This window comes from Crotalus tigris, unplaced genomic scaffold (genome assembly GCF_016545835.1).
Source record: "Crotalus tigris isolate CLP2741 ecotype Arizona unplaced genomic scaffold, ASM1654583v1 scf7180000023637.1517150, whole genome shotgun sequence".
NCBI lineage: Eukaryota > Metazoa > Chordata > Lepidosauria > Squamata > Viperidae > Crotalus > Crotalus tigris.
This window is the reverse complement of record NW_024100094.1, coordinates 654,810-676,139: the sequence shown is the minus strand read 5'-3', so window position 1 is coordinate 676,139 and position 21,330 is coordinate 654,810. Positions and strand designations below refer to the sequence as shown.

Sequence of the window (21,330 nt, the reverse complement as noted above, 5' to 3'; positions counted from 1 at the left end):
AAATGGCTCAAACCCAGAACGTTCCAATTGCTTGACACATAATGCTGTTAACCATTTCAATCATTATTTCCTTTATAACGAACTAGTGGTTTCTAGCAAATAAGATGTTCCAAATCACAGATAGGAATACTGCGAATTCAACCATTTAAAATCAGATCATGAAAAAAACCTTTTGTTTAGACTGCCACTCTTCACTCATATCCGCTTAAAGTGGAACAGGTGCTTTTATGTGTATTACTGAAACTATATGGATTCAGGAAAAGGTGAGGTTATCAGGATTGCTTGTAGCCAGAATCCAAGACAAATTATGCTTCCCATTGGATTTTCTTCTTTCCGTTGTGTTCCAAATATGTCATTTTTAGAGTATTTACCCTATTTCTAACAGTAGGGATAAGAAATGCTCTTTGTCTTCATGGTGGCTATAAATAACTCCAAGAGTAACATACCATTCACTTGATTTTCTTGAAATGTACCCTCTAGTGAGAACTATCTTGTGACCCTGTCCTGGCAACTTTCATCTTTCTTGGCTACAAGCAAATGGCTCCCTTTCAACAGCAAATGTGTAAAGAGGCAAGAAGCAGAACCTCACTTATACTAAACATTGCTACAAATTTATTACAGATTTGTCTTTCAAGTACATTTTGAAAAGTTAACAACCACTTTTTAAACATGTGAATACAAATTAAACACAAAAATCATACATCCCGGTGGCAACGCAGTGAGTGGGGCTGGGGAGGGAAGAGAGGAGGCAGCAGCAGGAGTGAATGAGAGCAAAGAGACAGAAGCAACAGAGTAAGGTTCTTTGCACTTTGGAGCTGTGGCAGTGACTATTTCAGCCACAGGAGATCCAGAAAGCTGGCCCATAGCACCTCTGCTTACAAATGTAGATACGTTGCTAAGAAGGGGCCAATCTGTAAGACCCAATCTCCTGAGCAGACTGAAAGAAAGAGCTCCCTACTCCGCTATCAGGAAATTATTTTATTCAAAAATATTCAGAATACAGGGTAGAAAAAAAAGATAGAGGAGCCTGTGTCATTTTAATAAGATACCCCTCAAAATAAAATCTTAAATTAGATGGCTTTTTGATTGGTCTGTGTTTTCCTTGAGGAAAGGGACATGGTCCAAAGTAAGTCTGCTACACCCTGAACAGCAGAAAAGGCAACGAAGGAATCAATGTGTCTACCAAAGTAGGAGGTGCTAAGTGAATTGTTGACTGCTGTGCTGGACGCATTCCCTACCTCCCAAAGTGACTGACTTGTTTCACAAATCAATAATCCCTTCTGAACTAGGGGAAACTCTCTGGAACTAGATGTTCAGATTACTAAAGTAAGCTTTCACACTTTGCAGGAAGTCTTCCTTAAAAGAATTGCCAGGAACAATGTAGTGCCATGAACTACTAACAAAAGAGGCAAGACTGCTGTGAGCAAGCAGGCATAGAAGGACAAGGAGCTCTCCGACTGACCCATCAAAGACCAACCCCTTCTGACCTTCTGTCAGAAGGGCCAGACTTTGGTAATGGAAGGGGAAAATGCCACCCCTGCACAGTGATGGAAATAGCCTGGGACAGATTGAGAAACCCATCGCCATAGTTAGTTGCCATGCTCCAGAAGAACCCCTGCCCAGCTCTAGCAGGATTCCCCTCTGAAGAGACAATGCCAGTCCTGCCTTCAGCACAGTATCAGAAGGGAGGAAAGCCTGGAAGCTAACAGCTCAGTGACTTGGCTGGCAGGCGGGGAAGGCAGGCTGGGGAGGCTTTAGAGCAATTGGCATGAGGTCTTCTTGCGCCCACGTTTGGCTTGTAGGGCAGCTCGGGTTGCCATCTCAAACACTTCCCGGACTCCATCCTTTGTTTTGGCAGAACATTCCAGGTAGCCAAAAGCACTAATCCTGTTGGCCATATCCCTGCCCTCCTCTGGCTTCACCGGTTCCTAAATGAGAAAAAAGACAGTGAGGTCTCCTGGACTTCCTATCAAGGAAGGAAATAAGAAGTAAGTAGCACTCACAGCAAAAATCCAGCAATAAGAATTATGGGCTTCTAGAAATAACTTTCACCTTAGATAAGGATCTCTAGCAATTTAAATGAATAACTATTTGAGTTTTCTCTAACAGAATCCAAAGCTTTCCCATTCCAATGATAACAGAGTAGGTCCAGAAAGGGATGTTAAATTATTGACTTCACCTGCTTCATTTTGGCTAACTCCCGACGTGTATGTTCATCATTACGCAAATCCTTCTTGTTTCCTACCAGGATGATAGGCACATTGGGACAGAAGTGCTTGACCTCTGGAGTCCACTTCTCAGGGATGTTCTCTGTGTAGGAAAAGAACATAAATCAACTAACACCTTTTCATGAAAGGCTCCAATTCACCAAGCAGCTTGGTTATAAGACTATATTACAATTGCGACAGAAAATTTGTGAACCATTTACAACAATCTGTAATCCTGCAGTATTGCGACTTTAATAAGATCAAAGTATCTTATTCCTATTAATATATAAAGACATCTTGTTATGCTAACAACACATGGAAAAGTATTTTTACTCCAAAGTTATCAATTTCTGAGAAGCATTTGCCATTTAACTATTGCTTCAAAGAAATTTCAAGATCTTTCCTCTTCTTGGAAGATTACTGAAATCCTCAGAAAAGGAGGAAATTACAGCTTAAGTAACAGTATGGCTATGGAGAAATATAGTAAACAGCAAAATCATATCCTACTATATTGACAATTTTGCTCAATAGACACCATAAATATACTAGTGTTTCTGAACACTAATATAACATTAATATAAAGGAAAAGGAAAAAATGAGTAAATCTGTGGACTCCACTTTCTTCCCTGTACCAGGAATAAACAATCTGAGGATTTGGGGCAACAAACAATCCATTAAAAACCTGAATGCAGTTTCCAGCTTTGAAATATAAAGATTTGATAAATAAAGCAATATTTAATGTAACCAACAAATGAAGTATTATATACACAGGGGGCCATCAAATTAACTGTACTCAATTTTTAATTAAATAAAAAAGGAAGGAAGTTTCCTGGTCCAACCTACCATTTTCTGTGACTCCAAATTTTGGAGTGTGGATCTCAACACACTTTTTAGAAGGAGAATAGGATTCTTGGCCCTACCTCCCAATTTAAATATTCTTATTCTATACAAAATGGGAGATTAAAGACTCACCTAAACTGTCAGGGCTGTCAATGGAGAAGCACATGAGGATAACATCTGTATCTGGATAAGACAGAGGTCTCAGACGGTCATAATCTTCTTGTCCAGCTGTATCCCACAGGGCAAGTTCTACCTGTACAAGTACAAGTTGGCAAATTGTACAGACATGGTCTTAAAGAGTGCATTCTGAAATAATCTAATTACTTACATCATTACATCCTTAGAATGGTTCACTGAAACAGCTCAGAATTCAGTATTAACTGAATTCAACCAGGAAAAAAAATGTAGCTGTATTTTATTTTTTACCATAGTTCAATTCTTTTGCACTAATTTTAATTCCTATACTTAAGGAGATACAACAAACTGGATAAGGTAACCACACTGCATAGACCAATCAGAACAGAGGAATATATTTAATATCAGATGTCCATACTTGCATGGTCCTGTGCCCAAAGCAATAGGTAAAAGGTGGATTTATAACTTATGGCACATTGCAGCAGTCATTTTATGCATTCCAAAGCACACCCGACATAATTAAATAATTTATTTTTGCTTCTGCATATATGCAGAATACAAATGTATCTTACTATCATCCTTTTCCATCAGCTGCATTTTGAATTTCATACTCCTATAGAATTAAATGATTCCTGAAAATCAGCAAATTACCTGTTTTCCATCCACTTCAATGTCAGCCACATAGTTCTCAAACACAGTGGGGACATAGACTTCTGGGAATTGGTCCTTGCTGAAGACAATAAGGAGGCAGGTCTTTCCACAAGCTCCATCTCCCACAATGACAAGTTTCTTGCGTATGGCAGCCATCTCTACTAAAAGAAGAATATTCTTTTTTTTTTATTAAAAGTTTTACAAATTACAATATAAACTCACCCATCACCTCCCCCCCTTCCCCACTTCCCAGAGCTGATTACAGGGTAACAAATAAACAAACATACTTTAGCTAACATAAACATACTCTAGCTAACATAAACCAACTAAACTATCAATCAAAACCATAATACACATAACTCCTTCTCAAAACAAATATTAACAAATTAAGACAAAAATAATACCATTAATACTATTAATAATTATCTAAAATCTATTCAAAAGCAAGATAATACTTTTCAGTTTCATACTTCTTCTGAATATAATCAATCCATCTTCTCCAAACCATAATATATCTTTCTTGTGAATGATCCTTCAAATAGGCGGAGATTTTCGTCATTTCTGCTAAATTAGTATCCATTCTTCCAAAGTAGGCAATAAGTTTTTCTTCCAATATTGCCCCACCAATAATCTTGCAGCAGTTATGAAGTTCAACATCAAATTAGTTTCTTTAACATCCAAATCTACAATAATACCCAACAAAAATAATTGCGGAGTAAACTTTATCTTTTTCATAAAAATCTTTTGAATATTCCACCAAATCTTAATCCAAAAAGCTTTAATATCTTTACAAGTCCACCAAATATGAAAATAAGTTGCATCTAAATTTCCACATCTTTTTGGATACATGCGGGACAACTTTTGGGGATCCAAATGCCATCTATAAAACATTTTATAAAAATTTTCTCTTAAATTTTGTGCTCGAGTAAATTTTACATTTCTAACCCAAATTGTCTCCCATGTATCCAATAAAATTGGCTCTTGGATATTTTGCGCCCATTTAATCATACAATCTTTAACTAACTCCGTTTCAGAGTCCAATTCTATTAAAGCATTATAAATTCTTTTTATATGAAATTGACTTTGATCTTTAATCTGTTTTACCAAATTCACATCCTCTAAAATAATACCAACCTTTTTATCTATATTCCACCTCAATAACAATTGATTATAATGAAACCAAGAATATACAATATTTTCTTGCTTCAACTCAGTTAAAGGCTTTTATTGCCAATGCTGCCCAACCAAACTAAGTAATTCCTTCTAAGAAATCTTATCCAAATTTACTCCCCCAGATACTCCCTCTATCACGTGTCCTGGAACACCCCAAATTGGGATTTTATAATTTAACCTATAGTAATACTTTTTCCAGACACGCAGCAAGGCACTTCTCAAAATATGGGTTTTAAAAACCTGATCCACTTTTTTATCATAAATTAAATATGCGTGCCATCCATATAATAAATCCCATCCCTCAAGAGATAGGATATTCTTATTTGTTAAGTTGAGCCAATCACTAATCAAGTGATAAAGCCACCGCATCATAATACAATTTTAAATTCGGTGCCTTTAATCCTCCTCTTTCCCGTGTATCCTGCATAATTTTAAATTTAACTCTCGGCTTTTTCCCTGCCCAAATAAATTTATTAATCTCCTTCTGCCATTCTTCCAAATTGGCATCTTTTTTCAAAATAGGTATCATCTGAAATAAAAAAAGAAACTTTGGAAGTATATTCATTTTAATTGCCGAAATTCTCCCCAACAAAGATAATTGTAATTTTTTCCAATCATTTAAATCCTTTTGCACTTTTACCCATAATATCTCATAATTATTTTTATACAATTTAATATTAGAGGACGTTAAATAAATTCCTAAATATCTGACCTTTCTCACTATTTCAAAACCTGTTAATTTAACTATAATATCCTTTTCCTTCATAGACATATTTTTCGATAATATTTTAGTCTTATTATTATTTACCTTAAACCCAGAAACCTTCCCATACTGACGTAAAATTTCAACCAAATCCCTAACTGAATCTGTCGGTTGAGATAATGTCACAACCAAGTCATCGGCAAAAGCTCTCAACCTATAATCATTCTTATTTATTTTTATTCCCTTTATTCTAGGTGACTCCCGAATTTTAATAAGTAAAATCTCCATGGTTAAAACAAATAACAATGGGGATAAAGGACATCCCTGTCTTGTACCCTTTTCAATTTTAAATGAAGCTCCATCTCCCATAATGACAAGTTTCTTGCGTATGGCAGCCATCTCTACTAAAAGAAGAATATTCTTCAGTAACTGATTGCATGGCCCTTAATGCACTTTTTTAATAAGAAGTGTTACCTGGGTACTTGTGGAACCAGAACATGAACTGCCAAGTAAACTGCCACATGTTTCAAGAACTATGGTTGGTTGTTAGTAGGGCAATACTGGAAGAAGGAATCTTTGCCTACTTTGCAAGAGTGGTTTTTTAAAGTATCCTATCTGGCGGAAACGGCAAAAATTTCGGCTTTTTTAAAGTATCAAAATGGATAGATTTTATACAACATAAGTTGGATATAAAAAATATTACTTAGTTTATCAATAATTTATATACAAATTTTAATATTTTATAGATTGTATTATTTCTTTTTCTCTTTATATGTTTTATTATTATTTTACTTTCTTATATTTCTTTTCTTCTTTCTTTCTCTTTATTCTTCTTTTTTTTAAGTATTTTTTTTTCTTTAATATTTATGTCTTTTTTTATATATATATATATTATTGTTAATTATTCTATTAGTAGTTTAAGTAATGTATTTAGACTTATCTATGGTTTATATACATTTTTTTTAAGAATTCAAAAAAATTTAATTAAGCCTATATTCAGCTCTGGGAAAGTTGAGGGAGGGAGTGGGAGGGTTGGGGTGGGTTGGGGAGGGGAGGGTTGTTTTTTCTTATTTTGTAAAATTTTAAAAATTTTCAATTAAAAAAAAAAGAACTATGGTTGATAATATATTTTCAAGAGATATGGTATAAGATTTAAGACTGTCTGAAGACTGAAAGATCAGCAAAATTGAAAAAAAAATATTTGACAAAAGTATATACCAAATAAGAACTCTAACATGAATCCTTCATCCAAGAATTTCCAAAATGGCAGGGCAAAAGTTAAAGAAAGTAGCAATGTGAAATTAAAACTACAGGTAGTCCTCAGCTTACCACCACAATTGAGCCCAAAGTTTATTTTGCTAAATGTCATTACTGTGACAAAAAGTGGTGTAGAAGGGGCGTTGGTCTTACCTGAACGCCTTTTCTCAGTACGGAGATGGATAATCCACGGATGGGTTTTCTCTGTCTGCCTGCTCTTGAGACCAAGTAGCCAAAGCTTGACACGCCCCCACTTCCTGTGGAGTCCATTCTTAACGAGGGCGAATTGGCTGATGATTGACGAGGTATTGGCTCTCAGCTCCCTACTAGCGGCCTGCTGGCCTTGGGGTGGGTGTGGATTATCCATCTCCGTACTGAGAAAAGGCGTTCAGGTAAGACCAACGCCCCTTCTCCAGTACAGGAGATGGATAATCCACGGATGGGACGTACCAAAGCCTCACTGTCCCAAGGGGTGGGAAACAGATAAGGCCGGTAGATTGATCTCTGAGACAACTTGCTGGAGGACCCTCCTACCAAAGGAGGCGTCCGCCGATGCAAAGCGGTCTATCTTGTAGTGTCGTATAAACGGGGAAGGCGAGGACCATGTCGCGGCCCTGCAAACTTCCTCGATTGACGCCTGGGTAGCCCATGCCGCCGAAGTTGCAGCGCTTCGGGTGGAATGGGCTGTGAGATGACTTGGGGGCGGCAGGGATGATACATTGTAAGCTTCTGCGATACAGCTTCGGATCCACCTTCCAATGGTGCCCGCGGAAACTTTCCGCCCCAAGGTGCCCGCTTGGAAGGACACAAATAGGGCCTCCGATTTGCGGAAGGGTTCTGTACGCTTTATATAACGCCGCAAGGCTCTGCGGACGTCCAATGTATGCCACTGCCGCTCCCGGTCATGTGTTGGATTTGGACAGAAGTTTGGGAGAATTACTTCCTGTGTCCTGTGAAAGAGTGAATTCACCTTCGGTATGAAGGCAGGATCTAACCTAAGGACCACCCTGTCCTTGTGGAAAATGCATAGGTCGTTTCTGACTGACAGTGCGGCCAGTTCCGAAATTCGTCTGGCCGATGTGATGGCAATCAGGAACGCCACCTTTAGCGACAGGTGTCGCAAGGAAACGGTCGCCAATGGTTCAAATGGTGACCGAGTGAGTGCGTGAAGGACTCGCGGTAGTTCCCAGGACGGGTACCTGTGAATTACTGGAGGTCTGGTGTTATAGGCGCCCTTGATAAAGGCGCGGATCCTGGGGTGGTGAGCTAAGGGAACCGAATCCGTGCAGGTGAGGAGGGTGGACAAGGCCGCCACTTGCCTGCGGATGGTCGCGGGGGCGAGGCCTCTGTCTAGTCCCTCCAAGAGGTAATCTACTATCTGAGGGATGTAGAGTTTGTGTAAGTCAAACTGCCGTTCCCTGCACCAAAGGCAAAAATTTTTCCAAGTGGAGTCATAAATGCGGTTTGTTGCCGGACGGCGTGAAGCTTGAATTATGGTAATGGCCCCGGGAGAGAATAGTTCCTGTGCCATTATCTGGCGCTCAAGTGCCAGGCGGTCAGTTGTAACCATTGGGGTTCCGGGTGACTGATGGTTCCCTGGTGTAGGGACACTTGATGAGGGGGAATGTTCCATGGGGGCGACTGAGACAGGTTCATCAGGTCGGCGAACCACGGTCTCTGTGGCCAATATGGTGCTACTAGGATCACTTCTGCCCGCTCCTGAATCAGCTTTCGGATGACCGCCGGTATGAGTGGTAGTGGGGGAAAGGCATAAAGCAGACCCTGAGGCCACTGAGTTCTCAGAGCGTCCGTCCCCTCTGCTCGCGGGTTGAAGTAACGAGAGTAAAATCTGGGGAGCTGGGCATTGTCTGATGATGCGAACAGATCGAGGATCGGGTACCCGAACTTGCGGGAGATGTCTAGGAACAAGTTCGGGTGTAGCCCCCACTCCGAAGGGTCCACTGTGGTGCGGCTTAGGAAGTCCGCTTGCTGGTTGTTGACCCCCGATATGTGTTCCGCTTTTAGTGACTTCAGATTGGGCTCTACCCAGCTGAATAGGAGTCGTGACTCTGTCATCAGGGTTTTTGATCTGGTCCCCCCCTGCCGATTGATGTGCGCCTTGGCTGCTACGTTGTCTGTTAGGACTAGAACGTGGTGGCCTCTGATTCTGTCTTTGAATTGTTGCAAGGCTAGGTGGATAGCCCTGAGTTCTAGCCAGTTGATGTTGTTTCTCAGATCCGTGGCGGACCAACGTCCCTGTACAAACTGGGAGTCCAGATGGGCTCCCCAACCATACAGACTGGCGTCTGTAGTGATGGTAACTCTGACTGGTTCCTTGAAGGGTGACCCCTTGGTCACGGCCCGAGAGCACCACCAGCGTAGCGCCCTGCGGATTTGTGCCGTGACCCTGACTAGGTGGTTGGATGCGCTGGTGTTCTGCCGTTGGTACGGGAGCAGAAACCACTGTAGTTCCCGTAGGTGGAGCCTGGCCCAGGGTACAATGGCTATGGCCGATACCATCTTGCCCAATAATTGGGAAAGTGTTAGTATCGGAACTGAACGTTGCCTGTGAACCCAGCGAGCCAGTTCCCTGATGCCGGCCACCCGGTCTTGGGAGAGATAGACCATACAGTTGGTTGTGTCTATCATGGCCCCCAGATGCAGCAGCCTGGACGAGGGAACTGTCTGGCTCTTCTGAAAGTTTACTGAGAATCCGTGTAATTGGAGGACGCGAATGACGGTCCTTACGTCCGCCTGAGCTGTCTGTAGGGATGTTGCTTGGATTAGTATGTCGTCTAGGTAACATTGGACGCGTATTGGGATTTTTCTCAGTTTGGCGGCTACCGCTGCTAGTATCTTGGTAAATACCCTGGGTGCCGAAGATAGACCGAAGGGGAGAGCTCTGTATTGGAAGTGTTTTCCCCCGTAACAGAAACGTAGGAACCGGCGGTGGTTTGGGTGGATGGGGATGTGAAGGTAGGCTTCCGTGAGGTCTATCGATGCCAGGAAGTCTCCTTCTCTGATGCTTCCCAGGATGGACTGAAGGGATTGCATCTTGAATTTTTTGTATGTGATGTAGCGGTTGAGGTTTTTTAGGTCCAGGATTGCCCTCCATCCTCCTGAAGTCTTTGGAACCACGAAGAGGATGGAGTAAAATCCTCTGCCTCTGTATTCCGCTGGGACCGGTTCTATTGCTTGAATGTCCAACAGGTGTTGGATGGCCTCCTGCATGAGTTTGCGTTTGGTGGGGTTCCTGGAGACCGAGCAGTTGATGAGTCGGTCTGGGGGTGTGACCAGGAACTCCAGGGACAGCCCGGACTGGATGGTTTGTAGTACCCAGTTGTCCGTGGAGGTCTGCTCCCACTGGTGGAAGAAGTGAGCTAGTCTTCCTCCAATGGGTAGGTCTATGTAGGAGTCATTTTGTCTTCCGGTACGGACGACCCGTTCCACGAAAGGGTCGTCTCGACTGGTTTTGTTGTCTGGGCTGGAACCCCGGTCTGTCGTAGGGGCGGCCGTACGGTTTGTTCTGCCTGGGAGTGAATGGCTTGGGTGCCTGACTGATAGGCGTGGTTGTCGGTTGGCGAAAGGACTGCCTACGAAAGTAAGGTGTGGTACGTTTGTCTGACCTTTTGTTCAAGTGTGCCATGACCTTCCGCTTGTCTTTGTTCTCTACAAGATAGGGGTCCAAGGCCTCCCCAAACAGACCGTTGCTTGAGTAAGGGGCGGTCGCTAGCCGCCACTTAGCCTTGGTGTCAGCTTGCCAGTGTTTTAGCCATAGCATTCTCCTGGCAATTATGTTGGATGCTATGGATCTGGATGAAAAAATGGCCGATTGGAACGTTGCGTCTGCAGCGTATTCCGTGGCTGCTACCATCTTAGCCAGGTCCTGGTGTGTTCGTATGTCCTCCATAGGAACTATGGTTTGTAGTTGTTGCAACCAGATGAGGGTGGCCCGGACAAAAAAGGAGGCCGAGGTGGCTGCTTTGATGGCCCATGCCGCTGTCTGGTGGGTTTTGCGAAAGGCTTGTTCCCACTTTTTGTCATCTGTCATTTTGTCATTTTTGTCATCTGCCTTAAGGGCCTCCACTTGGGAGACCAAGGGGGTCCAGGCTTCATCTACTTTAGGAATTTCTAAGGCCTCATTGAGGTCTGTGGCAGTGCTGTATAATTTTTTGTCCGTACCACTCACTGATGGGAAGGAAGCGGGAGAGTCCCATGGCTTCTTGATCCCTTTCAGGAAAATGGCGGGGCAAGGTATATGGTGTTGCGTTGTCACCTTTTCTACGAATACGGGTCTGGATGTGGTGGCCGGTGTTGCTTGCGGCTGAGAAAACTGATCCGTCCCCATGTCTGCAATGGCTGTGGCCTTGCGTAGTATCGTGAGGAAGCGGTTGGGATTAAATAATCCCCCTGAGGGGGGCTCAGGGGGAAGTTCCTCATCCTCTGACATAGAGATCCCAGGTTGATCCTCCTCTTGTGGTGAAGAATAACCACTCATGGAGGACTGGGCCGGGGAGACGGGTTCCTGAATGCCTGAGGACTCTGAGGGGAGTTCCGAGTGTGGCATGGCTGAGATGGAGGGCCCCTGGTCGTGGTGGGCGGAGCGCTGTGCTAGGGCTCGGTCCACCACTTTGGTTAATAGGGCCTCTAGCCGTCCATCTGCCCAGATGTCCCCTATGTCATTACCTTTGGGTGTGGTGACCGCAGGTGGAGAGTTGGACTCAGTGGTTGTGCCTGCCGCCGTGGTTGTTTGTTGGGACTGATGTAGATGGCGGATCCAGTGGTTGCGGTGTTCCTGGAATGGACCACGCGCTCTGGGTTGATGTGGATGGACCCAATGGTAATTCCATCTCGGTGGCCGCTATTTGAACCAATTCCAATTGGGCCTGCCTCTGCGCTCTGGAGAACTCCTTCTCCAGGGCCTGGTGCCTACGGCTGGCTTGCTTTTCCGCCAACTTGGAGGGCCTCTTGAGCGAGTGTTTTGTCTTCGCTTTGCACTTGCCTGCCGCCTTCTGGTCAGAAGGTGTGTTGCAGCCGTAATTGGGAGGTGGAGGGGTCGTGCTCATGGATTGAGGCAACGAGGGTCCCTCCATTCCGCTTGAGCAGTCCCAGAAAAACTGAGAAGACGCTCAGGCAGGCAAGTATTGGCGGGAGCGAAATTGGAACAAGTACCAGGACTGTTCCCCTGATCACCCGACCACAACAAAAATATTCTCTCTGGGCTAAGGTCACGGTAGCTGAGGGAGGTACCAAAGGCACGTTTGGAACCACTCTTTGGGTTCCGCCCGGAGGCCTTAGGTGACCAGGCAACGTGCACCAGTAGAAAAAGGAAAAGGGAGGCAAAAAATATCAGTGGCGACCTCAAAAGAGTCTGTAGGCCTGACTTAATACACAGCAGGTATCAAATGGCGGTCACCTAGAGCGGAATTTATTCTTATTAATACTATTACTATTATACTAATAATAGGAACAACAATAATAGTAAAATAATAATAATAATAACAACAACAACAATAATGGTGATGATGATAATATTGTGTGTTCTGTCTTTAGGCCTGTTGGCCCTGCAGTCGCTTAATTTTTAGCTTAAAAAAATTTTTTTTAATTATTATTATTATTATTATTATTTTTAAAATTTATGTATCTATTTTTATTATTATTATATTTTGTCCTATTATTATATGTGTGTATCGGGGGTGGAGCGCTGGTTGTGTGCTCCTATTCCGCCTCTATCAGTGATTCCAGATATGATGTAGAGCTTCCTTAAGCTCGGTTTGCCTTTCTCTGGCAAGAGATGGCAGCCACAGCTCGTTTCTCCCTGAAAAAGGGCTTTGCGGATCCCAGGAGGGTTCTCTAGCCTCCGTTTCTTGGTTGGGGCTTACTCCCTTCCTGTGCTTCGTTTCCCTCTGAAAATAAGCTCCGCAGCCTCCCAGAAGCTGCTTGTGCCCGGGGATTTAAATTTGGCGCGCTGGTGACGTTTTAAGGGAATCCCAGTCAGGGATTGCCTTTGTTGTCTGAAAACGGCAACTAAAATGGCGCCCGCGGTTGCCCTGGGCTGCTAGGGAATCTCCGATGATCCGAATTCAAGTTTGAATCCGGACCTGGAGATTGTTATTTTTTCCCCCAATTTGAGGAAAAAATCCCTTGGAAGGTTGGGGAGACAAGCTCAGCAAGTGGTCTCTGTTGATGCCTTCCCCCCCCCCGCCCTTTTCCACCTCCAGAGCCCTGGGGCTGACTGGGATCCGTGGGGAGTTTTCCCCCCCCACACCCCCTTTTTCAATTTTAATATAGGATCAGGGATGATCCCAAGGAAAACTTAGTGGTTGGGGAAAAGGTTCAGCAAGTAGTCTCTGCTGATGCCTTCTTCCCCCCCTTTTCACCCCCCAGAGCCCTGGGGCTGGCTGATATCTGTGGGGAAATTTCCCTCCCCACCAATCCCCTTTTTAATTTTAGGTTTGAGATCAGGACTGATCCCCAGAAAATTTTGTGGTTAAATTCCTATAGGTGGCAATTTTTTTGGAAGGGGAAGCCAATTATCAAGGGATAATCAATCAATGGATTTCTTGTCTAACCTGATAAGCTGAGAGCCACGCCAAAACGAGTCTTCTCCGAGCAGAGACCAAGTTAAGAATGGGCTCCACAGGAAGTGGGGGCGTGTCAAGCTTTGGCTACTTGGTCTCAAGAGCAGGCAGACAGAGAAAACCCATCCGTGGATTATCCATCTCCTGTACTGGAGAAGGAGAATTTCTACAAATGTTGATGAAGAAAGCAGGCAGTCATCCTTGAGATGCTAAACTAGTGCCTGGATATCTTATTTAAAAACAAATAGGGAGATACAATCTTAATTTTTTTAAAAATACATAGAACAGGCTAGTTAAGGAATACACTGAGCCAGAATCACTTATAAATAAATATAAATAAAATCAATTTTTTTTAAAAAAATGGCCCTCAGTTGAAATATTAAATTGTGTCATTTAAACAAGCACAATAAAAAAAATTAAACCTCACAGTTTCCTTCTGCACTATTGGCAACCAAAGCCTTATGAGAATTTATACTAAATATATAATAATCTAAAACATTAATAGTTCAAATTTCATTTTAACTATTATTAAAAGTCTGTTTTAAAAAATGTGGTGTCAGGCATTTTTAAACATCAAAAAGGAAGTTATTCTCAATTCAACAGGGAGGACATTCCAGAGATTTGGGCCTGAGATTGACAAGAGATATATTTCTGAGATGGAAGAAGGTAGATGTTGTGCTTGACTGCTGGAACTTCTTATGTTAGTAGCATTGCAAATAAAAGCTACATTGTGTACATAATGACAATATTCTATGCAATATATGTTCAAATAAGCACTTGTCCTAAAAGTAGCTAAAATAAATAAAGGTAATTTAACAAATTACACATCTATCAGTTACATTTCATTATAGGCACAGGTGGTCTTTGACTTATAACAGTTTGTTTAGTGACTGTTCAAAATTACAATGGCACTTATGACTTATGACCATATTTCACTCAACTGCTGCAGCATCCCCATAGTCATATGATCAAAATTCAGATGTTTGGCAATTGGTTCATATTTATGAGAATTGCAGTGTTCCAGGGTCCTGTGATCCTCTTTTGTGACCTCCTGACAAGCAAAGTCAATGGGGAAGCCAGGTTTACTTGACAACCAGTTACTAATTTAACATCAGCAGTGATTCACGTAACTGTGGCAAGAAAGATCATAACATGGGGCAAAATTCACTTAACAACTGTCTCGCTCAGCAACAGAAATGTTGGACTCAAATGTGGTTGTAAGCAGAGGACTACTTGTAATATGATTTAATAAAATATTATTGCAATAAGCCATTATTTATTAATTAATTCGTTCAATTTGTATGGCTGCCCAATTCAACAAGTGACTGAGCAGTGAACCAAGTAAAAACTATTAAAATAACCCAAAAAATAAAATGCATAGCAGCTGAGAATATACCTTATAATAATCACTAATATAACCAAGAGATTAGATCCTTGAATATGCCCAAGGTCCCGGGCTCAGAGCCAGATCATTAATGACTTGTGAAAGGCCAGCAGAATTGGGGCCATCCTGATCTCCAGAAGAGAAATGTCCCATAGGGTTGGCGCTGTGGCAGAAAAGGTACAGTACATCTTGCAGGCTCCACTAACCAGCACTCCTTATCTGATGGGCTCCAAAGCACGCCCATCCTTTGACCTGAAAAAACTGAGAAGGGACAGTGCCTCAAATAACCTGATCCAAACTTAAGAAGGACTCTAAAGGTGACAAAAGCACCTTGAATGGCATCAGGAAGCATTCTGACAATCAAGGCAGCTTATGGAATAGTGGTGTTACACGTGCCAAATAACCGGCACCATTTACTATCTGTGCTGCCACATTCTGCACCAACTGAAGCTTCTGAATGCTCAAGAGCAGCCTCATGTAAAGTACATGGCAATAGTCTAAGTGGGAGGTCATCAGGATATGAGTAACAGTTATGCAGCTTATTTCATTCTGCTTCTCCTACTATTGGGCATTCCTAATTTAATGACCATTCGTTCAGCGACCATTCCAAGTTACAATGGCAGTGAAGGAGGGAAATTAAGATCGTCCCTAGTATTTACAGCCATTGCAGTGTTGCTACAGTCACCCAATCACGATCCATATGCTTGCTAACTGGATTGCTGTTATGACATTGTAATGTCCCATAGTCATAGGATCACTATTTGTAACTTTCAATGCTGGTTTCCAACTAGCAAAATCAATGGGAAAGCTGGTAGGAGGTTGAAAATGACAAACATATGAATGCAGGATGCTGCAACTGTTCAGGATTTGCCTAACAACAATTAGGACTGCTGGAACTGCTTTTGGAAGTTGGTATGGTCATGTGACATCATGCTTTATGACCACACTGGTTAGCAATCGAGTTTCAATCTCAATTACTATCAATAAGCAAGGATACTTGTATTTTTCAAAATGGTCAAAACCCCATATTTTAGCCCATTTTATTTTTGATGTTGGTGAAATCACATGGCATCTGAAATGCATGCTTTGAACATATCTTTATAAATTTGCTTATAAATTTTTAGAATCCATCCCTATCGTTAAGGATTCTGGGCAACATATAAATATGTAACCTAACTTACAATATGGAAATAAAATTCCAAGTATATATACACTGAAATGAAATAGCTTTAAGTTACTTTGGAAGGCTTCAGGAGGAGAGTTCCAAAGGGTAATGCTTATTACAGAGAAGACTTGCTGCCTAAGCCACTCCCATACATTTCTTCTTTGGGCAGGTACTGTCAACTGGCTTCCTCTAAAGGATTGGACTAGACAGGCAGATTTAGTTTACAAAGGCACTGACTGCTAAATCCCAAGAAAGCATAATAATTAGGCCGCCATACGAAACCAACAAATATAATAACCAGGTATCAGAATTGGGCTTGGAAGCTGACTAGCAATCAATGTCATAATGATGTTTATGTTCAGAGGCTGGCAGGACTTTTACCACAAAATTTATGTACAAAGTTTTCTAGCATATATTATGCAAACTCAGCCAGTAGTGACTTATTTAAAAACATTATTAAACAAACCACAGTTTAGTAAGATGGGTGAAGCAGGTTAGCAATTATATGTGCTCAAACTGTGCATCTGCTTTCACTTAATTTAATTATTGCTACTTTAATATAAAAAACAATCTCTCCTTGGTGCGTGGGGAAATGTGGTTTTGTGTATCTGTGTATATGTGATCAGCATATATCACAAGCACAACTATAAAACATTAGATATTGTACAAATCCAATCAGATACAGGTAATACCATTCATTCAGTAACCGTCTGAAGTTAAAATAGCAATAAAAAAATGACTTAGAATTGGTCCTTGCCCTTAATGCTATCACAGCATCCCCATGGTCAAGTGATCAAAATTTTGGTGCTTGGCAACCAACATGTATTTACAACAGTTGCAGCATCCTGTGCTCATGTGATCAACATTTACGATCTTCCCAACAGTCTTCTGACAGCAAAATCATGGGGGAAGCTGGATTCACTCTAACGACCATGTGATTCACTTAACTGCAGTGACTCATTTAATAATCATGGCAAAAAAGTTCTGAAATTGGCCATGATTCATTTAACACCCGTCTTGCTTAGCAATGGAAATTCTTGTCCCAATTGTGATCGTAAGTCAAGGACTACCTATATAAGTATTGGTCATGCTGGCGGGCGACTGATATCAACTACAACTCAGCAATAACCAGAAGGCTAAACCTTGATTTACTATAAGACTAAAATAGCCATTATTCTTTTATTTTTAAAAAGTGTATTTAAAATTTAATTTGCATTAAAATGTAAATTAATGTAATACGCATTAGTAAATGTCATAACAATACTTATGAAAAAGGATTGAATGAGTTAATTAATATTTTCTACAGTTAGACTCATTAGATCCAGAACAGTAGCTTTTCTTTTTGCAAGAAAATTTCTCATTGCCCACTTCTGAAATCTGACACTGCCAAATCTAATGTTGTTGGAAACTTATTCTGTTTATAAAGATGAGAATCTTTTTATAACATAACTCAAGGTTAGTAAGAGAGGAACTGAGCAGTGAGTAAATGCTTTGGATGTCAGGATAAAAATATTTAAAGCTAGTAAAGTTACACCAATATCTGGCGTTCTAAACAACCTTTTATCATATACACAGATGGGAAGAGAATATAATCTGCTTGTTAAAAGATTTTAAGGCCAGAACTAACTGATCAAATTCAATTCCACATGAATTCTGCAAAGAGAGTTCATATTGATAGAGAATCCTCCATAAGAGCAATCAGTGTTAACCTCTCCTTGGTGCTAGATTGCAATCATCACAGTTCCAATTAACAAACACTAAAATTAAGCTATGTTGTTCTCATCTAGTATATGATTAGAGTCAACATCCTCAAGTGACTCAGCAAATTGGCAAACAATTTTATTATGATTTAATTAAGCACCGGGTGAGAGCACTACAAATATTTCCCATTTTTAGTCACCAAAACCAGCCTCAAAATTCTACTATACAGAATTCAGGCTGGCTTCCCAAGAATAATTCTATTTACATACTCAAATCAGCTGCCTCTCTATTCTTTCACTATAATGGAATCTCCTTAGATTATTATTTTTTTTTTTAAAAAAAAGAGCCAAAGATAGCGCCCATTTACCCTACAATGAAATGTCTATGGAGATTCTCAATCATCCAGGTCATGGTTGTCCCAAAGTTGTTTTTAAAAAGGCAACTGGATTTTCTTGAATTTTCCCTGAAAATTTTTGCTTCTCATCCAGAACTGAGTAAGTTTCTTGGATGAGAAATAAAACATTTTCAAGGAAAAAAAATCAAGAAAGTCCAGTTGCCTTTTGAAAAGCAACTTTGGAACCTACAATGAAATGAGCATAATCCCAGTGATCTAAGGAAGTTTAAATATTCTTCAACAAACCATTCAAGAGTTCACCTCACAGTAACAATCTACCTGCAAAAAAAGTTTTAGATAGCTCACATTAAAGAACTGTAGCAATTTGGTATTGGGGATTTGACAGCATTTTGTTTCTATTCACATATATCAAAAACAATATTATTCATACTCGATAAAACATGGTTTCCGATGTAAGAAAATTGTTCATTTTAATTTTTTTTAAAATAAGATTTTTATACATTTGTACATTTATACATTTATTTCCACATTTGAAGAACAATCTGGAGATAAGATTGAGATGTGTTATATTCATTGTGCAATCCAGTTATTGTCCTTATATTATATGAATAAAGAATACCTAGGTGAAAGTTTAGTAAAGAACATTAACTTGACCATAAACACCAGGAGAAAAGTATCACATAATGCCTCCTTTCATCTTGATAGGATCTATTTAGTTCATTACTTTTGATGTACTAAATAAATAAATTGAAACTGAAATTGTTGGATCTCAGAACTTTTGGAAACAAACTTATGAGTAAAATAAAGTTTGCACCCAAGTTTTTAAATGTGTTAATCTATTTTAATTTCCTTTCAAAATTAAACTATTCCTAATGCAATTTACAACAGGCAGTTTTTCTGGAATGTTTAAACAATTCAATCGATCTTTGCTGATCTACTGTGCCACAAATCTTCCAGAAAGTTACCATCTCTGACTTAAAGAAAACAAAGTTAGATAAGGGGGGATAAAAAGAGCAGTTGGAACATTTTGCACTTCTCCTATGTGGATGTGTCACCATTTTTTTCAGTGGGAAAAGCGGAAGTTTGGGAAAACAGAACCTTGCACTGAATTTTCTTTTACCAAAACTTCAGGTATTGCTTAAGTGTAACTGTTATAGGGTTGCCATAAAAGACAAGATCCATATACAAGAAACATTAAGCACAAACATAAAAAAATCTACCAACAGTATCCTTATCTGTATACATGATGCAGGTATCTGCAAATATATTCAACACCCAAACTTACAAAACAGCTGCCAAATCTTAATTCCTGAAAACTTTCAATTTATATTATGCTCAATGAAAACCTATTAGAGAAATGATGTACTGCAATATATGTAGCACATTTCCAAATTTCTACAGAAACATATTTCACAAAATTCAATTTAACAAAATTAAATTTGATTCCCAAATCGGCACAGAAGACAGCACTTCTACAGTATATGACTGAAACTTACTTTACAATATAAACATACTGTGATAATGTGTGTGTTGTCATACACTATCTTTCCTATTTGCAGATGAAAAAAGTTAGCCAACAGATTAGAATGAATTACATTTTTTTAATTTACCACAAAATTTGTGGTCTTAGCTCTTCTCTGATTTTAACTAGCCAAAACAAAGATAATGTATTCTGGTGAAAGAGGTAAAGTTTTATGTTTACTATTGTTATTGTCCAAACAGGGATAAAAACATATATTTTTCAGTATTCTTAGAATAAGAAAAGAAAATACTGTATATATTTTAGGAGGTTTTATTTTAAAAAGAAAGGGAAAATGTGTTTTGCAAAGCTTCAAGAGTTCCCAAGCTTCCTATCACCAGTAAAACTCTGAGGTACAAGCTTCTATATCCCCTTGTGATCAGGATAAAATTAAGAGAGAGCAATTAAAACCTACTTTTATCACGTCAAATTTTCACTACTGCCCTACATCATGCAAATCTGTTACCGCCAAGAAACAATGCCAGAGACTAACCAAATATTACGTACAAAGTAGTTGCGTCCGTCATCCGAACTCACTTCAACTTCATTGTGAAAACAGCCGAGGAGGGAAACGCAGAGGCCGCGACGGAAAAACAGGCGGCTTCCTTGCTCCTCTCGAAGGGAATTTCCAGAGCGCCTTTACCACTTTTTATCGTGTAAAATGGAGATTTCCGAATCGAGCCGGAAACCAGCGGGCTTGTTAATTGACTTTTTCACAAGCTACCCCCTTTCACAAGCTACAAAACTAAGCTGCACGAGCGCGAGGGACCCCGTATCTTCACCCCCAATTTCGTAACTGAGACCCTCCCCACCCAATCAAAATCCCTTCACCTCCCCCTCCCCTTTGGGAGGGAGGCACGAGCCGCCCCACCGCCAACTGTCTTCTCACTTCGCGCATGCGTCCCAGGCACTTCTCCGATTCCTCCCCCCCATCCAACTTTACCTCAACAGTTTTTTGTTTTTTTAAAAAAAGCTGAAGCCTTTTAACTTTGGGGGAAAAAACCCCAAAACTTCTAAAATGTTCGTACCCTCGGGAAAAAAAGTGTTCCAGTCTTTTTTTAAAAAATCCTATCTCCCACGAACTGCCATCTTACCGGTTTGGTTTCACCCGACTGCCGGCTCCGCCCGGCTCCTTGACCGCCGCCGCCGCCGCCGCCGCCCGGACTCTCCACAGCTGCCCCTTACAAACCCCTCCCACTTCGTGATTGACAAAAACTCCCACCCTATTGCATAACCCTATGCAAACTTCTTGGAGCGCTGCCGTCATATAAAAGCGGGCCGAGTCCGCCCCACTATCAGATTGACAATAGAGGACAAGCAATGGGAAAGCACCATGCTCTCCAACTTCTGTTTGATCGTGTCATCGGGCGCTGTCCGATTCCGGAATGATGGAACCCGACGACCAATCGGCAGCCAACCTCCAGAACAATCTGATAGGCAATTTAGACAGACCAATCGTACCTGGATCAAGTAAAAATGTGTCCAACTACACACGGAAGGCGGGCCATCCTTTCCCTACACTTAGTTGTTATTGGTCGTATCGCGACCAATAAGGACGCATGAAGAAAGTACTCTAGTCATTTCCCGGCAAGGGCGGGCTTGTTGAAGGCCACGCCCACCCACCAATATACGATCAGGGCAAACCAATCGGGTTCTCCC

The 21,330-nt window shown here is 41.0% G+C and overlaps 1 protein-coding gene across 4 annotated transcripts; it reads right to left on the bottom strand.

The window, feature by feature from the left end:
• Window positions 1–589: 589 nt before the first annotated feature.
• LOC120297613 (transforming protein RhoA-like) lies at window positions 590–21,020 on the bottom strand. Of its 4 annotated transcripts, none has more exons than XM_039320449.1 (5): window positions 20,766–21,020; window positions 3,834–3,991; window positions 3,180–3,300; window positions 2,180–2,310; window positions 590–1,928 (listed from the first exon to the last, which is right to left on the bottom strand). In XM_039320449.1, the coding sequence occupies exons 2-5, from the start codon at window positions 3,987–3,989 to the stop codon at window positions 1,755–1,757; spliced, it is 582 nt and encodes a 193-aa protein (XP_039176383.1). In that variant the 5' UTR covers window positions 3,990–3,991; window positions 20,766–21,020; the 3' UTR covers window positions 590–1,754. The 4 variants fall into 4 exon arrangements, with proteins under 4 accessions (XP_039176383.1, XP_039176381.1, XP_039176382.1 ...); XM_039320447.1 differs by having other exon boundaries at window positions 3,834–3,994; window positions 20,766–21,017; XM_039320448.1 differs by lacking the exon at window positions 20,766–21,020 and adding an exon at window positions 20,179–20,479 and having other exon boundaries at window positions 3,834–3,994.
• Window positions 21,021–21,330: the final 310 nt, after the last annotated feature.

Bases quoted from the DNA above. Each gene is read 5' to 3' on its own strand.
- LOC120297613 (XM_039320449.1), bottom strand. From the start codon at position 3,989: ATGGCTGCCATACGCAAGAAACTTGTCATTGTGGGAGATGGAGCTTGT. The intron at 3,301-3,833 runs GTAATTTGCTGA...GTACTTGTACAG, and splicing joins TTGAAGTGGATGGAAAACAG to GTAGAACTTGCCCTGTGGGA. The intron at 1,929-2,179 runs GTGAAGTCAATA...TTTCTCATTTAG, and splicing joins AGTTAGCCAAAATGAAGCAG to GAACCGGTGAAGCCAGAGGA.